This window comes from Moschus berezovskii, chromosome 17, assembly GCF_049115385.1.
Source record: "Moschus berezovskii isolate FMDL1 chromosome 17, NW_MosBer_1.0, whole genome shotgun sequence".
Classification (NCBI taxonomy): Eukaryota; Metazoa; Chordata; class Mammalia; order Artiodactyla; family Moschidae; genus Moschus; species Moschus berezovskii.
Window position 1 is genome coordinate 49,036,077 of NC_142476.1, and position 18,384 is coordinate 49,054,460.

Consider the following 18,384-nt stretch of genomic DNA (forward strand, 5'->3'; position numbering starts at 1 on the left):
TGGTTGGGTTCCTACATCAGGATGTTGATTGCAGGGAGAGGGGCCTTGATCTTGTTAACCGTTTTCTCTCCGGAGATGGTATTTACCTGGAATTCCTGAAGTAGAGAGCACCTGCTCATTCTCACGGCTGAAGTGGGGTGTCAGGATCTAAATTTTTAAGGACTTGAGCTCTCCAACCAGGACTTGTTGGCTCTTTCTCCCGTCAGTTTCTGACATTGTGGCACTCAATTGAGTCACCTGATGGATGACAGGAGCATCACTGGGTGTTCAACACCTGGCCAGGGAAACAGGGACCCTCGGTGAATCTCCCCAGAGGAGGGCAGACAGATTGTGGAATTTTAATGAAGGGGGTGGGTCCCCGATGTTCATCTGCTTTGGAGCATAACTGAATCCCAGCATTTACTTCAGGAATGTTTGTGGGAATCCTGCACTGGTGTCAGTGGTTATAGTCCACATTTATCAAACTCATAAATCCTCCTGAACTAATTTTAAAAGTTTAATCCGCATTGTGGGTGGATTCTTTACCAACTGAACTATCAGGGAAGCCCAATTTTAAAAGTAGCTAATTATAATGAAAAAGAACAACTTCAAATGCACAGGAACCTCTCTTAAATGTTCCTTGTTTTTCTTTTTTCTTCTTTTTTAATGCCTTTGGTCTGTTTTGGCCTTCAAAGTGAGCCGTCCTCTGAATTCTGTTGTGAGAAAACTCCTTTCCTACATATCTCCAAGGAAGGAGAGTGTTTTCCATGCTGTGAACGGGGAAAGATATGGTATTGTTACAGTATTTAATAGAGTGATGGCTGTGAGCTTCAAGCATGAGTTCTGTCTGTCTGCTGGGCAGCACTCAACATAGAATGCTGTGTTTTAACCCACTTGGCTCAATGTCTGTTTCTGACACAACCGCTTTTCATGCTGCTGGAAAACAGAAAACCACAGGCTGTTAACTCAATACTCTTCCCTTCTGGGGCTAGGGTGGGGGCACAAGGGGGTTCAAATCAAGTTACTCCCCACTGGAGAGACACATTCCCTCCTTCCAGCTGACAATTTGGACAAGGATTCTAGAGTTCCTGGCCACTTGAATTAAACCTTAGTGAGGGGTGCCCTGTGGCCCGCTTATGATCTGGACGTTTACTCCTTGGACTGGGAGCAGCCTGCCAAGTGTTTCTTGCAGGCTCCCTCTGGATTCACTACCTATGGATGTCTTCTCCCTTCCCAGGCAGAGCCCTTTTGAGAGGAGCAGAAGGATCATTTAGTGCTCGTGGCCTGCTCATTCCTTGGCTTCTCTGCCGAGCTATCCAGCAGGGGTGCCAATTCTTCCATTTAGCTGACTATTATATAGCCCTTAAAAGGGAAGGGTTTATTTTAGCTGGCTGCTATATTGATTGCTATAGGGACGTTTCTATTTTCACTGGCTGCTATATTGACTGGGAAAAGGAAAGGGGCCATATTGCCGGGAGCTGTCATATTGACTGTTACAGAAAAGATCTGTATTTAAGCAGTACCAGTGCACTGGGATCTCCCAGGCAGGATATTAATGCTAATTCATCCGCTCACCCCCTGCTGTGAGTGTTATTTGTTTAAATCTGTAGATTCCCACAGCGCGTTTATATCCTCACTAGAGTGAGCTTCGCTCCCTGTAATTATTTAACATTATATGCTGATATAAATTGTAACAGTTAAAGAATGGTAATGAGTGGCCAAAAAAGAGAAGAAGAAAAAAGAAAAGAAACAAACAAAAAAAGAAAATATAGTAAAAACCCATATAATGTGTACGTGTTATTTTTGTTGTATGCGTGCGTGCATGCGTGTGTGTGTGTGTGTGTGTGTATGACATTCGAAGTGGCAGAGTCAGATTCTAAGACAGCAGTGAGGTACGTCTACCATTCTCTCTCCCATTCCAGGTTGATTTGTGCAGTGTTGCTGCATCCCTGTATTGTGCATCTGTGTGTCCATACACATGTGCACATGTGCTCATGTCACCCACCATAAAGAGACGACTGATGTGTGCTCATACCATCTATGTGTGTGTTCCGTGCAGCAGCAAGAAATTTCTCCATTATCACCTCAGCTTCCTGATGAGTAGCCTGATGTTTTGAGCTTCTGTGTCGGCTCAGGAGCTCCAGGCTCGAGACCCATACCCTGGGGAGTGCTCAGTTGGGATTGAACTCACAGGCCATTGGGTGTCACTGTCGCTCTATTGTCTGTTGTCGAAAGAGGGCTGTTACGCTGGGGAAACTGGATTTCAAAAGAAAGTTGTTTTTCAGCCCAAGTGAAGGGTTGGTTGTTTGTTTGAGATGTTTTGCATTTTGAGACCCATGCCTCCCCTCCCTTGCCTCTTTAAAAGTAGCTGTTTTGTCGGCTGTTTCCACCATGGTAAGCTGGGCATTTTGATTTTGTTCTTGAAAATTGTGTTCTGTGTTTGAATATCACCTGGAGCACCCCAGAGGAGGACTTCCATGAGCAGAAAAGTTCCACGTTTAAAAGAAACCAAGAGGCAGCTCCACAGCATTCTGGAAACCCACTTAATGAGGAGTGAGGCCCTGGGCAAGGAGGAGGACGGCAAGTCTCCGTACCCATCCTAAATGTGCCCTGCACCTGCAGCTCCCCGGCGGCCTGTGCTGGCTGCATGGAGGTGGGAAGATGACGGTGAGTGAGGCGGCGGTGAGATGCAGGCGCGTCTTCCAACCGGCTGCTCCCGCAGCGTGGAGCCATGCCAGGCTTCACCACAATTCATACTGTGTCAGTTTAATAAATGCACTACTTAAATTATGAAATTACAAAAGAAAAAAGAGAATGCACTTATTCAGACTCTTAATACATTAAAAATAAGGCATTAAAACTCTGACTTTTTTTTTCCTTCCAGAATCAATAATGAACAGGAAGGGTTGTAGACATTAACAGTCATGGACATTCAAACTCTTATACATAAATTATCTTAGAAAAATGCACATAAGACTTGAATAATGTAAATACATTAATGCATTTAATAATTTAAACATTAAAGCGCAAGCAGGAATTTGAGGCAGAGGCTGTTCTGAGGTAAGGGATTGGTCCTGGAGCAAGTGTGTCCTAGGATCGATGGGTGATTTCCCCTTGAGACACCCTGGAAAGAGAGTGCCTGGCTGGCTGGTGTGAGCTCCCGTGCCAAGAATCCCTGGACATTCCTGAACTCTGCTACCTGCCAGCCCCTTATTTTTGCATATTCTGACCTTCGTCCTCGATTCGGCATTCTCTCTAGTCCTGTACTTCTAATTGTTTATTAGAAAATTAAATGCTTCCACTTCAAAGAACAGTGAACTTTGAGAAGGTCTTGGTTGGAAAACCAAACTAAATTAAAAAAATCCTTCACCAGCAGGCTCTGGCTGCCTGTGATTCGGAAATACAGAAGTGGTTGGCTCCTTAGAGCCAGTCATGCTCTCAGCCTGGAGCTCCTCTCCAGCACCGAGGGCCCTGGATCCAGGCTGCGAAGTGATCGGAGACGGACCTAGTGGGAAAGCAGAGATGATGGAGTGTGTTAGCCTGTGGGTGCTGGGCATCACGGTGGCAGGTTGCCATGCCAGGAAGCAAGACAGGTGCCATGGAGTCAGACTCCGAGGGCAGGGGTCGTGCCTCGTGTTACTGTTTTTTCCCCCTTTGCTTACAAAATCGTGTTTGCAATGGCAGAAAGTCACTGGAACATTAGAGCCCCATTATCTGGCAGAATGCAGAAATGGTTGAATTTTGTTTTTGACACCTATACTGTAACGTGCTCTGGCAAGAACGAAGTGGCTAGGACAGCATGACTGCTACTGCTGCTAAGTCACTTCAGTCGTGTCCGACTCCGTGTGACCCCATAGACAGAAGCCCACCAGGCTCCCCTGTCCCTGGGATTCTCCAGGCAAGAACACTGGAGTGGGTTGCCATTTCCTTCTCCAGGGACAGGTTTCATTAATCAGCCCCAGTGCTCTTCTCCAGTATAGCCCAGATCATGTGTGAGAAACTGGGAAAACCTCAGACCCTATGTTACTAGGTACATAGCCCAAGAACTTTTACTCTACCAGTAGGAGTTGCATTAAGTGCGTGCACACTCAGTCATGTCCAACTTTGTGCGACCCCATGGACTGTAACCTGCCAGGCTCCTGTGTCCATGGAATTTTCCAGGCAAGGATACTGGAGTAGGTTGCCATTTCCTCCTTCAGGGGATTTTCCTGACCCAGGGATCGAACCCAAGTCTCTTGCTTCTCCTGCCTTGGCAGGCCGATCCTTCACCACTGCACCACTGGCGCCACTTTTAGGAGAAAGATGTTTGTTTGGTTAGTAAAGCAAATGTTGCCCCACTGGGTTTGTTGGGGGCCCAAGGGACCCTTGAGCAAAGGTTATCAGATGGTGGAGACTGAAGCAAACCTGTTTTTATTATTGCCAAATGCACTGGTATCTTCTCAAATCTGGATCTCAAATCTCCTAGCAGCAGCTTTACTTGGGGTTGCCTTGATTTGACTGAGGCCTGGTCTGTTCTGGTATCTGTGGCTTTGTTTGCTACCATTTCCTGTCTTTGTTTCAGCCAAGGGCAGCCTGCTTTCCAGCGAACGTGGTTATGAGCCAGCTTTTAGCCACTTTGAGGAGAGCGGCTCTGTCCTGGCACGTGCAGCAGGTACAAACAGTGTGGGGCTGTGCTGCCCAGAGCAGCCAGAAGGAGAGCCAGTTCTTTAAACACTACTCGTCGGGTATTGACTTAGGAGTAGTGTCAAGGATCTGCGAGGACCGCCTGGGAACTTGAGGTCGGTACATTGTCCTTGGAATGTGTTCAAATTCTTCTCCAGACCTGGTGCACAGTATCCTCAACGTCACGCCCCTTCTCCACCTGTTTAGCTTTAAAGAGGCGTGGCTTTTCTTACCAGTCTTATTTCAGCTTTGGGATGCTTGTCAGTTCCAGGCCTGTTGTGTTGTGTTCTTTTCCGGAGTTTTCCAAGCCCAGGCTGTTCCCTCTGTTGCTTGTCCAGCCTTGAACAATGGCAGCTGCCTGCACCCCATGCTCTTCATCCCGGCAGAGGAAAGAGGGTGAAACCAGGGGAGCACTCTAGCTAGGAAAATCTCATTCTCTTTGGATTTTGTTGGTCACGCCCAGGAAAGCTTCCTTCTCTTCCCTTACATTTCATGAGATGTTTTATGGCCTTCACTGCAGAATAGGCTTGTGCCAGACCTGGATTGTCCGTGGAGGCGGGACGCAGGGGTTGGTGGGGCAACCTCACGCTCCTGTTGGGGTGCAGGGTGCTGGTGGCCATTGCACAGAGAGCAGAGCGCGCTGGGTCAGGGCACCCCTGTGATGCATCCCGTATGCAGATTTCCTTTTGAAGAGAGAGGAGTCAGGTTCATTAATTAAAGGAGCCTGGCTTGAGCGCCCTGTAATTATAGGTGCTAGAAATCTGAATTTTAAGAGGTCTGTGCAGCTGCATTTTGAAAAATGTAGAGAGGCACCGAGAAGTACAGGCTGTGGGTAAGAATGTGGCTGAACCAGATTTGGGAGGTTCAGGTTTTGGCAGAATTCCCCTTCAAATTCCTATTTATTCTTCCTGTCTTTCTTTTTTTTTTTTTTAATGGGAAGCTGAAGCTCTGATTTTTTTTTTTTTTTAATGAAGGTTACACCCTGTGACAGAGAGGCTGGTATTATCAGAGCATGGAAGGCAGAAAAGAGTTGCCATAAACTAGAAGGTGCTTTGTTTTGAAGGAAGCAGGGGATATCTTTGGGCTCTAGGGGTGCCGTCTTTGAAAAAGTTATTTCTTCTTGATGTGAGTGAGGGCAACAAGGAGCAGAAGGTTAATTTGGATGCAATCTAGGGCGATAAGTCCTGGGCGTGTATGGGACTCTGGAATCTTTGCACCCATTTCTCTTCCCCAGAACGGTGTCTCCTCCTGTCATAAATCAGCTTTTGGTAATGAACCCAGAGGTACAAACAGAAAATGGTAGACCTTTATGGGAAGTCCTGACCAGTCCCTTCTGTTTCTCATTTCCTCGGTTGTCGGTATCTTGATCATTTGCTTTGGGTGCTTTTTGTCTCTCCCTTTTCTTTTTTCTTTTCCTGTTTGATTTATAAGGTCTCTTTTTACTTCATGTGGAAAACCTTTAGTTGGGTCTGTGACTATTTGCATCTCTGTTAATTAACCATGGCTCATTTGGGATGTGAACGGAAGCTTCCCAGGTGACTCAGTGGTAAAGAATCGCCTGCAGTGCAGGATGCGGGTTCAGTCCCTGGGTCGGGAAGATCCCTTGGAGGAAGAAATGGCAACCCACTCCAGTATTCTTGCCTGGAGAATCCCACAGACAGAGGAGGCTAGTGGGCTACAGTCCATGGTGGTTGCAAAGAGTTGGTCGTGATGGAAGTGACGGAGGACACAGACACACATGCACTTGGGATGCGGGTGGGAGTGGAGAGAGTTAAGCTGAGTAGGGGTCCTGTCTTTGCCTCTCCCAGGAAGGAAAGAAGGGACTCGTGAGTAGGGGCTCGCTAGAGACCTGTGTGGCCAAACACTTGGTCGGAAGCAAACCTGCAGCTGCCAGCAGCCTCCTTTCTCCCTGTTGGCTTGGTCTCCTTGGAGGGTATTGCAAGCATCCTCCCCGTTTCACAGTTTGAGCCCTCTGCCCCTCCTCAGGGGTTTGCAAGGGGCTGAAAAAAAATACTTTGTACGATATATATATTTAAAAGTTACTGCTCTGTATTCTTTTCTTCCAGTCTTGCATGTTTGTATGTTGGGAAATCTGCTGCTTGTGAACCCATAAACTGTGGAGTAGAACAGAAGTCTCAAAGACTGTCACTTGGTGCATTTACAATATGCAAATCGCAGTTCCAATTAGATTGAAACCTCTATTTAGCAGAGTGGTTTTGTGAAATAAATAACTTTTGAAGAAGGCCTACTATATATAATAAATACATACTTTTTCCTTCAGTTCCTGGCACGGAGCTTCCTGCCTTCCACACATCGGCCTGAAATGCTGATTCAGAGGCAGGCGGCATCCGTGGGCCCTCCCAGAAGAAGAGTCTCTCCTTCGCTTTCCTGGCACTGGGATTTCATCCTTGATTTACAGTGTGCAGCTTGTTAGCGCCAGCGGACAGGAGCTGGTGTGAAGGTCATTGTGTCCGTTCTGTCCTCTCAGAGAGAGAGTGAGGGGGTGTGTTTCTCCCTGTGCGCTTGGGGTGGTGGTGGTGGTGGTGGTGGTGGTGGTGGGCTTCATGGCCCCCTCTTCTGTCTGAATTGAGTGATTCAAAACCCTGGCCTCTTGTCTTTTTCACCCTCTGTACCGCCCATCATTCAACAGGGGGTTTTGAACGCCTGGTTCAGAATTTCAGGGCGAGTACTGCACCACCCAGCAGAGCGCCCCCCACCCCCACCCCACACCCCCTCTCACGGTCCTCCGCTTCTCAGTCCAGCCGTGACAAACTGACAGATAATTAACAGATTGGGTCCTCCTATCAGGCGAGTCCGGGGCTGGAAGCAGCTCTTGCTTTATACGCAGGTCCTTCAGCAGCCCTGTGTATGTGGGTGGTGGTGCTCTGAGCCGTCCTGGCAGAGAGGGCAGTGAGTGCTGTGGGAAAAGCAAACAGAATGCTCTTTGGGAGAGAGAGTGCTTAAAAGGGAGCGAGGGGCAGGCAGGTGCTCAGCTTGAAAGCACCTGGTGAAAATACCTGGGCTTGCAGGGTTGCGGTTCTGCACACCACCGCCGGTCTCAGGGAGCAGCGAGCTGGGTTATAATGGGATGCCTGATTACAAAGAACATTTTGAAGGCCACTTAGTCCCAGGTCAGCCTGTGCATTAAGTGCGCTAATCCTTTGCTGTAGCACTGGACTGGAATCGCAAAATTGGAGCTACACAGTCTGTTGTGTTTCAGCTCTGGCTTTAAATATTTCTATACTGATGCTGCCCTGTGTGACTTTTTCTCAGCTATCCAACTTTTCTTTCTACAGTGGAAAGAGAAATTCATCATGAGAATATTCTTGTCTACCTACCAGTGACTTTGAAAACTGCTTTTCTGCTTGTCATATGTGGTCTTCATGATTTGAAATATTAATGTGTAGATAAATATAGCAACATGGAGGGGCTACATATAGGCTTGGGTCCTAGGGCCTGGCACATTGGAACAGAAAGAAATACCTAATTGCATCAGAACCACTCTTAAGTTCATGTATGTGGAGCCCATCAAGCTGAAAGCATGCAGACAGCATCTGCTGTTATCAAATCACTCGTGAGTCCAGCTAATTAAAATAGAGCTTCATTTTTCTGAACCATTGTTTGGCAGGAATTCGAAACGGGTCTAACCCAATTTCTGTGTGTTTATGAGCCTTTATTATATCAGCGGTACTTTTCTGTAAATGTACAGGGCAGCGTTAAATGAATTGATCCACGCAGTATCGCTGTAGACGCACTGTGGACTTGCTAATGATTTCCCTTCCAGCTTTCTGGTTTCCAGACATACTCCTTAAAGCTTTATGTTCTGTTTTTCTATATTTGCTCTTTGTCCTCTGATTTTTTTTTTTTTTTTAGTCAAAAAAGTTTAACGTTTTTTTCTTTGAAAACTGGAAGCATTTTTATTTGTTCCCTAATGAAGTTTTCTCTTCTGTCTCTATTCCTTCCTCTCTTCCTGTTTTTGCTCCTCTTTTAGGATTTGCTTTTATTTCTTGCTGCTCTCTGTTCCCTTCTTGCCCCTTATTTGTCTCTCTTCTTATCTCTCCTTCCTTTTACGTTTTCCTCAGCACCTCTCCTCTGACCTTCTCTTTTCTCCTTTTGCTCTTCGTTCTGCCTTCTCCAATTTTGCCAGTAAAAGGTTCTTATACCTTTGTCTCTACATGCAAATACAGATTAGGACAGAAAGCAGCTGCCTGTGGAGGTGAAGACATCTGGCCTTTGGGAGATGATGTCAGCCTGTTTTGCTTTTCTGAATTTGCTTGCATATTTTATTTTATGTTTTTAAAAGTTTTTTTTCCAAACCACATCTACTCTACTTTATAGTCTAATAATCTTACTTTGAAGATCAAAAGTCTTACATAAACGCTAACTAATTATTCCTTGTAACACTTTGGTGAGTCCCTAAGCAGTTACAGTTCCATTTTACAGATGAGGAAGGAGAAACAGGAAAGGTAAGTAATTCTCTGAAAGTTACTAAAGAAGTTAGTGTCTGAGTTAGAAGTAAGGCCTGGTCACCTTTGGATTTAATTCTTGATTACCACTTCCTGGAAGTTTCCGTTTCCCCCCATAAAGATCATGTATCTTTTTTTTTTTTTTTAAGATCATGTATCTTTAAGATGAGGGTGAGAGAACACAGTGCCCTTGCCCGCTTTGCTTCATGTACGTTTAGCCTTCTGAAGTTTCATTTGAAGTCTGTAGACGTTAAATGAATTCCTAGGTAATTCCTGGGAAAGAAGGATGCCAGACCACTTACGGGCTAGTAAAAAACCCCGTCCATTACAGTCTCGAAGCAGAGTGCTCACTTTCTGTTTCCAGCAGCTTCCAGTAAGTGGGCCCACGTCATACGCACTGGCCCTGGCGATCATAGCATTGTAGGAAGCACTGCCATATTTGATTGAATTTAGCCATCCTGGAATGACGTCTGTATGAAGTCGTCTCTTGCATTACTGTGGCCTTTATTATTGTTAATGCATTCTGACATTACAGGTGTAGCCTTGGCTCTCCCAGAAAGGGCAAGGCTGCTCTTACCGGGCTTAAGAGCAGAATTCGTGAACCTGTTATATAGTGAAATGGGTGTTCACATTTAGTTAATAAGCAGAGTAAGGGAAATGCTTTTATAGAAAAGATAGCCAAGAGACAGAGGTCTCTCCTCCTTCCTCATCCTGCATTGTCTCAAAAAGTAGATCGGTTAGTATTATTCTCTATCAGAAAACTAGGGTCAGTGGATAGAAGGTTCAGGAAAGTAGATTTCAGCTCAGTTTCAAGAAGGACTCCTGAAAAGGAATTGACAGTCTTTTAAGAGAGTGAGTTCTCTGTTCATTATAAGCATTCTAGTGGAAGCTTGCTAGTCATGTGTCAAGGTTTTTTAAGAGGGAAGTCCTAGGTCATGTAAGGGACCGGATGGCTGTCCTTGTCATAGATTTTAACTGCAAAAACAACATCTTTGCTTGTTGTTCTTGGTTTTTTAAGTGCCTGGTATTCTGCGTAGACCCAGTGAAGGTTAGTAACTTGTTCAGTTGCTGAGTTATGTCCGACTCTTTGCGACCCCATGGACTGCAGCACACCAGGCTTCCCTGTTCTTCACCTTCTCCTGGAGCTTGCTCGAGCTCATGTCTGTTGAGTCGATGATGCCATCCAGGCGTCTCATCCTCTGTCGTCCCCTTCTCCTCCTGCCTCTGTCTTTCCCAGCATCGGGGTCTTTTCCAATGAGTTGGATCCTTGCATCAGGTTGCCAGAGTGTTGAAGCTTCAGTTTATGATCTTTGGCTTCCTGTTTCTTACTCTTTCTTGAATAAAAACTGTTTTTTGTTCAGTTCAGAAAAACTACCCTTTCTGACACCTTCCTGGAATAAGTCATTCTGGGTAGCCACAGTGTTAAGATGCCCATTGAGAGTCATATGAAAACAAAACACGTAAAACTTTTAACTGGGAATTAAATAAAATGGGTTATACGCTTTCTCTCGCTTTATAAGGTAGAGTATCTTAGACAATAATTTAATCCTGATGACTCAGTATCATCATTTTGGATGTAAATGTTTATCTTGTATTTTAAGTGTAGCTGTTTTCCAAACCTGTTGAAATACAGATCTGTTGTATATTCGCCCCTCCTCTGAATGCCTCCACCTATGCCAAATAACCCCAGACTGATAACTTTTTGAGTTTGCTTTTTATAGATGAGTCTCTCCTGACATTTGTTGCTAGGCTTTTTTCACTATCTTGTCTTTGTTCTGCGAGTGTTTCTTGGCTGTCTGGCTTGATTCTCCTTTCTCATGTACAGTTTTTAATCTTCTGTGATTTGGACACCAGATAACTAAGCTTCTGTATGAAATAGATAGTAAGTAGTGTGAATAGAGCTTTGCTATGTGTAATATATCGGAGAAGGCAATGGCAAGCCACTCCAGTACTCTTGCCTAGAAAATCCCATGGACGGAGGAGCCTGGTAGGCTGCAGTCCATGTGGTCACTAAGAGTCAGGCACGACTGAGTGACTTCACTTTTGACTTTCACACATTGGAGAAGGAAATGGCAACCCACTCCAGTGTTCTTGCCTGGAGAATCCCAGGGATGGGTGAGCCTAGAGGGCTGTCATCTATGGGGTTGCACAGAGTCAGACATGACTGAAGTGACTTAGCAGCAGCAGCATGTGTAATATATATGGAATTTATTTCTTTTTTTGGCAGCAACAATGTCTTCTCCCTTCCCCTCTCTCCTTCCCCATCTTTGTTGGCTTTCTCCTGTTTCTGGCTGGATGAGATTGGAGAGCTGAGCTCCGGAATAGCTCCAGAGTAGCTCTGGGTCTGGTCCCTGACCCTCACCCATGTCCCTGGCCTAGGTAGGCTGCCTGATGGAATCAACTTGGAAATTATAAAATGATGTGGCTTAGAGGGTCCAGATTGAAGAAGGAAATGGCAACCCACTCCAGTGCTCTTGCCTGGAGAATCCTGGTGGGCTGCCGTCTATGGGGTCGCACAGAGTTGGACACGACTGACGTGACTTAGCAGCAGCAGAGGGTCCAGAAGGTCATCTATTCAAGCCCTTTTTTGATAGAAATGAAGGAATCCGAGGCACAGAACAGGGGTGTGAGGGGCCGGGTTCGAGGACACGTGCACATCAGGGTTGGACTCCGTGCGCAGGTTTCCAGCCCACTTTCTGGCCTGCCTGTCTGCCACCTTCTGTTCCCAGCCATCTTTGAGCAGAATGGGTGTGAATGGGGAAATAGTGCATTTGCATAAGGTAAAATCATGGAGGAAAATACTTTGCTGGCTGTGGGCAGGTTGAGAATTAAAGTACATAAATCAAAAAAAGGCTTCTGTTTGTTGCAGTGTTTGGCTGTGTTTGCACTCATCGCTGATATTGATACTGTAGGAGAAGCTTTAATCCTTTCATTCAGATTTACAAGAAATGCTGTTTCCTTTCAGTTTAAAAAGAAAAAAGTCCAAGAGAGCATTTGATTTAAGGAACCAAAACTCTAGAAAATGTATCCGGGAGTCCTCGTCAATTTGGGGCATAATGAAATATAAAAAATACTCAATAAAAGCTCCTTTATTACTTTAACTGTTTAAATGTGGAGTTTTTAGCCATCAGGTTAATGTTTTGGTATCATTTTTTTATTTGATTGTGAGCACTTTTCCAGGTAGCGCTGCCACTCGAGCGCTAATCAGATTCCCACAAATGAATGGTGCTAGCTGCAGCCTGACATCACTGCGTTTTTGCTTCGACATTATTTTATTTAGTTTTCCTGTAAAAGTTAATAACTCTGTGTCCATGTGTTTAAACAGGCAAGAAGAGAGAGTGAAAGGACAGTGAACAGAAAACGATGAGCGACGTCTCAGGACGCTTTGGCCAAATTGAGGAGATGTAGGGATTTTTGTGATTTTTAGTCTCTCACCCTAGCACAAGTTAGGTATGGAGAATCAAGAAGATTGCACAGCAAGATGGTGATTCTTAATCCTTCCTCTCTGTTCCCCAGACAGAGTGGGAAGGACTTAGAAATGAGTTGCCATTGATCTAGAGGAGGACGAGGAGGGTGCTCAATAGAACTGATCTCGTGATGGTGCTGCTGCTGCTGCTGCTGCTAAGTCACTTCAGTCGTGTCTGACTCTGTGTGACCCCATAGACGGAAGCCCACCAGGCTCCCCCTTCCCTGGGATTCTCCAGGCAAGAACACTGGAGTGGGTTGCCATTTCCTTCTCCAGTGTGTGAAAGTGGAAAGTGAAAAGTGAAAGTAAAGTCGCTCAGTCGTGTCCAACCCTTAGCGACCCTACGGACTGCAGCCTACCAGGCTCCTCCATCCATGGGATTTTCTAGGCAAGAGTACTGGAGTGGCTTGCCATTGCCTTCTCCGCTCGTGATGGTGAGAACTGGTTAAATCTTGCTTTAATTGTAAGTAAAATACATGCTCATTTTAGATGACTGAGATTGCTAAGAGCATCAGAGGTAGGACAGGAAGACTTTCCCTTTTATCTTCCCATTAGAGGTAGGAGACCCTCATGGCCGAGATGGCTCTGGTGTCTGTCTGTTAATAATAGGCCTCTGCTGAATCGTTTATTTTTTTGAAGGTGTGTTTGTTTGTTGCAAGCTGTGGTTGTTTATGGTGTTTAGTGAAAGGTTACTGAACAGTTCAGAGCCACGGTGATTACCTTTTAATTCCTTCTGTGTGCTACGGATTTCTTTGCTGAGCTAAAAATTTCTAATTTGGTTTTGTCAGAGGAGGCAACTAGACTGATACCGCTCTGTCTCTCTCTTTTTAAAAAGTATTTATTTACTTTTCATTTTTGACCATACCATTCAGTACATGGGATCTTAGTTCCCTAACCAGGGATGGAATCCCTACCCCCTGCGTTGGAAGGTAGACTCTTAATCACTGGGCAACCAGGGAAGTCTCTTGGACTCTTGATTCAGATTCTCTTCCAGATTTGTACCTTGGTGCTAAAGACAGTCTGAGGGTACAGATCCGACCAGGGGTACAAGAATCAGTCCTGTGGTCTTTATCTCAATGCCTCTGAAAGCTGTGTGAAATATGATGACTCACTTATCATCCATGTCAGGGGCGTGTCTTGTCTTGCTCTCTGGGCTACCCGCGTTGTGTGGACAAGTTACTCCTGAAGTCATCTGGAGCCATGTGGCCCATGTTAGATACCCCTTCTTAGACAGTTGAACTGGCTGCCAACTTACTTCACACGGCTGTGAGGCACGTCTGCTGTCTGTCACCTCCCCACCTTGCTGCCGGAGCCGGTTCCCAGACTGTACCTTCTTGGTGGGTAGCTGTCCCTGGGCCCTCCCTGGGGCCGCTGTGCTTGTGAAGAGGGCAGCTTTCCCCTGAGAGGAGCTGATTCCACTTGACCATCTTTGTCATCTTACTGTAAACTTGAAGATTTTTGAGTGCCAGCTTTCTCTCTTATGCATCATACTTTTGGAACTGTTCTAGTTATTCCCTTAGATCACAGAAGAATTTAAAATAATAGCAGGAAGAACCAGGATTTGGTGGTCTTAGTGTGTGTGCATGCTCAGTCGTGTCTGACCCCATGGACTGTAGCCCTCCAGTCTTCTCTATCCATGGGATTTCCCAGGCAGAGTACTGGAGTGGGTTGCCATTTCCTTCTTCAGAGGATCTTCTTGACCCAGGCATCGAACCCGCGTCTCCTGCATTGGCAGGTGGGTTCTTTACCAGTGCACCACCTGAGAAGCCCCTGAATGAGCATGGCTGTGTTCCAGTAACATTTTATTCATTGACACTGAAATTCAAAGTTCATTTGATTTTCACATGACTTCTTTTGATTTTTGTTTTTCTTAGCCATTTAGAAGTGTAAAACTGTTCTTACAGACTTGTGATTGCCAAGATGTGGGGAAGGATGGGCTGGGAGTTTGGGATTGTTATTCAGTCACTTAGTCATATCCAATTCTTTGCAATCTCATGGACTGTAGCCCACTAGGCTCCTCTGTTATACTCCCGGCAAGAATACTGGAGTGGTGGCCATTTCCTTCTTCAGAGGTTCTTGCTGACCTAGGGATTAAATCCCTGTCTCTTGCATTGGTGGGCCGATTCTTACCACTGAGCCTTAATTGTTCACTTTTTTCTGCTTATCAGGGTATCTAAAGATAATTTTAAGGCTACGCACGTGTCATTTACAGTTTTTACTGTCTTTTCGGATTCGAACTGTTTCTAAGCTGTGACTACTTTTTTTTTGGTATTCAAATCTTTATTTGTTTTTGGCTGAGCTGTCTTTGTTGAGGTGTGTGGACTTCTCATTGTGGTAGCTTCTCTTGTGGAGCACAGGCTCCAGAGCCTGCAGGCTTCAGGAGTTGTGGCATTTGGAGTCAGTACTTGTGGCTCACGGGCTTAGTTGTCCTTTGGCATGTGGGATCTACCTGGACCAGAGATCAAACCCATATCCCCTGCATCAGCAGGCAGAATTCTTAACCACTGGACCACCAGGGAAGTCCTCAAATCTATTTTTTAACATTTAGAAATGTTACAAAATGAAAAATTGTCTTTCTGCAGTTTCCTTGTAGGATGTCTGGTAGGAGTGCCGTTTAGCCTCAAAGTTTCAGTTTTGTGCTGTGTGGAGGGTGATGCTCGACAGCATTTCCTCATCCAGAGCTCATCTTCCTTGGAATCCAGGGGCCCATCTTGTTGCTCTCAGAGCAGAAGGTGCTCAGCGATCATGTAGGGACCTCACCCTGCACCACCTGGTGGACACCTAGTCAGCGTCTCACCCCTAATGATGGCTCAATGCCCAGAGGTGTCACTGTCCATGATGCAGCCTCTCTTCGCCCCCTTCCTGATCATCCCACTTCTCAGCAGCGCGTGACTAGAGAGAGCTTCGCACCAGGGTCCATCTGGCCCAACTTCAAAAGAAGTGGGAACTGAAGCTCTGTCTGCTGAGCACACGAAGGTGCTGGCGTTTAGACCTTTGGAAAGCATCAGATACAGCTTGTGGGGAGCGGTGTCATCAGGAAGGCCCCAGGCACTGGGAGCCCTGTATTTTTAGTGTTGGAGTCACCAGCCACTGCCAGAGTGAGCTCACTGTCCTCTTCAGGAGCATCTTGGACCCTGAGTCATTACGTTCCTTTGGAGTGATTCAGCTCAACAGCTTGACACCTTCATTAATTTCACAACATGAAGCCTGGGTGCTCTCTGCTTCCTCTTTAACAGTGCAGAGGAATTAGAAGAATATGGAAAAAACAGCAAGGGAAACCGGAAGAAGGAGCAGTCAAGAAGCTGCTGACAGACAGACACCATGTGAGGAAATTGAACGCTTTGCCTTTTCTTGGTATCTTCTGGGACCGAGCACCCAAAGCTTGCCACCCGTCTCTGGCACACATAAGCCTTTTTCACTCTGTTCCTGGCACGCCGGCCAACACTCCGACTCAGAGCCAGCTCGTTTTGCCTTCTCTGCTGAGGTCACTGCTACCGTGATCCGTGTATAATGGCATTTTCCTCCTCTTTTCAGTATGGAGGCTATTACGGTTTCCTCTCTAAACAAGACTTCAAACAATTTGCTGCCAGTTGGATTTCAAAGCCAAGGAAAAGGCAAATGTCATCCTTTTTTTCTCTCTTTGGGTAACTGCTTTGTTGCTTGCATCAAAAATTAGCGGGGCTGCTCTCTAAATTCAGGTGGGGATGCGTGGGGACAGGCATTTAAATTTGCTTTTCTTTCTCCCCAAGGAGAGAACCCTTTTCCTTCTCAACCTTTCCTAAGAAGGAACTTTGATCTCGTCATCCCAGAAAACAAGGGTTTTTATTTCCCACACAGCGAGCGTGTACACCATTGCGCTTTCTGTGGCGTGGTTCCTGTCGCCCTGTGCAGTGGCAGCTCTGCGTGTCAGCTCTGCTGCTGGAGCCCCAGCTCCCTTTGCGCTGCAGGTTGGCACCCATAGTACTCTTTCAGTCACCCTTGCGTCCCTAAAATCACTCTTTTTCACTTCCACATACATTTCTGGAAGAATTAGTTTAATAACAAAACCACCAACATTCTGACAAGCAGTTCATGCAATATTTTTAACTAGGGCCAAGAAGAAAACTTTAAACACAGATATTTCATTCAAAGGGTAGTTATTGTGCATATGACATTGCCACCTTTCATAAAGGCTCTTACTGCATATATCAGTGTTTTTAAAGCGATATTAAGGTCAGTAATGCGTGCATTGGAATTCCCTAAATGCAGATTTACACAATAGGCCTCCACACATATTGTGTTCTATCATGTCAACTCACGTGCACTCCTACCAGAGATCTTTTATTTCTTTAACGCGGAAAACAAAAGAACAGAGTAAAGTAAAACAAAGGAAATTAGGGCCCACAACTTAATTAGTATAGGGTTGTAACCCAAGTCAACAATGGGAAGGACACAATGACAAAAAGCAGGAAATTCCAAGTTGAAAGAGAGGCTCTTTCCTTTAACTCCTTGAGAGCCAGGGTGCTTGCAAGCGCACTGCTCACCCAGGTGCAGGAGGCTGGCTCCAGTACAACTTGGTGTCTTTATTTTTGAACTTCCTTTTTGTTGACTTTCCCCTCTCCCCTCTCCCCCACCCCCCATGTAAAGGAAAGGTACCTTTGCGTGTGCGGGTTAATTGTAGATAAACGGGGGGAAAGTACCTCTCGATTTTGTAACCCTCAGAGGAGGAGAAAGGGGGGGGAAATTTCCCTGTCACTGTCATCTGTTCATTTTTTAATGAGCAATTTTAAAAAATTGAAAATAAAAGAGGAAAATGAATAGGTGTTGAACCAGCCCGTGATATGTAAATGCCAACTAGTAATTACCTAAAACCTCAATTTTCTTTCTGTTTCATCTTGCAAAACATTTCATTTTCCCGGAGTGAAAACACTTGGTCGGGGCTCGCACGAGGCAGCGGGGCGGCCGCCTCCTTCGGCCTGCGCGCCCGCCGGCCCCGGCTAGGGGGCACTTTGGCTCCGCGCTGCGGTGGCCTCGGCCACGGCCAGCTCAAGGTTATTCCCCTCTTGCCATTCCGGCGGCTCCTCTCCGCGCGGTCGTGGCGCCCCTCCCCCCACTCGCACTCGTCTGGTTTCGGGGAGTCTCGTGCCTCCTTGTCCTTGCGGAGGATCATAGGATCGTATTGAATTTTGGCTGACCGAGCCTTCCTCTGCATATTAACTTTCCCCTCTTACCTGCCCGCTAGACCCTCGGCCTCCCCGAGTTGCATTTCACACCCTAAGAGCAGCTCTTCGCCAGGCTCCCTCTCTCCCTTGGCGGTTTCAAACGCAGCAGTCTCTATTTTCCGTTTTATTGCTGCTGCTGCTGCTGCTTTTTCCTCCTTTCGTTTTGGAGGCTGGGGGCAGCTCTTTTTGACTGCTGCTCTCACACACGTGCTCTCCTGCCACATTAGAAGGGTGATTCCGACATGTCTTTTTTGAATGCTCCTAGATTTTCTCTTACTCTGGTTTAGGAGCTGTATTTGTGCAGCATCTTGGAATGTGGTTGGGGGATACCCCTGTTTCCGGGCTGGTTGCCTCCCCCCGCCCCCAACCCCAGCCTGTTCCCTGCTGAAGAAGAGACTGCGGAGAAGTGAGAGCAGTGAGCCGCCTCAGGACCCTTAGGTGTAGGTCAGAGAGGCTTCTGGATGCAGAAAACCAGAATTATGTTGTCCTAGGACCCTGGATCTGAGAGGGCTCTGCCTGGAATCTCAAGGAACACGGCCTCTTTAGTGAGATATATGGCTTCATAATTAGCCCGTTGCATTTTTTCATGAGTGCTAGCATCAGCGTTCTA

The 18,384-nt window shown here is 46.2% G+C and overlaps 1 protein-coding gene across 2 annotated transcripts in view; it reads left to right on the forward strand.

Annotated features, from left to right (window-relative positions):
* Positions 1-18,384, forward strand: part of PEX14 (peroxisomal biogenesis factor 14) — a 142,969-nt gene that overhangs the window by 26,513 nt on the left and 98,072 nt on the right. The window contains exon 2 of one of the 2 annotated variants that reach the window (XM_055419542.2): positions 2,437-2,646. The exons of the other annotated variant lie outside the window; for it this stretch is intronic. Within the exon in view, the coding sequence (XP_055275517.1) occupies positions 2,641-2,646 (6 nt within the window). The 5' untranslated portion in view covers positions 2,437-2,640. The remainder of the gene's footprint in view (positions 1-2,436; positions 2,647-18,384) is intronic. 2 annotated transcript variants of the gene reach the window in all.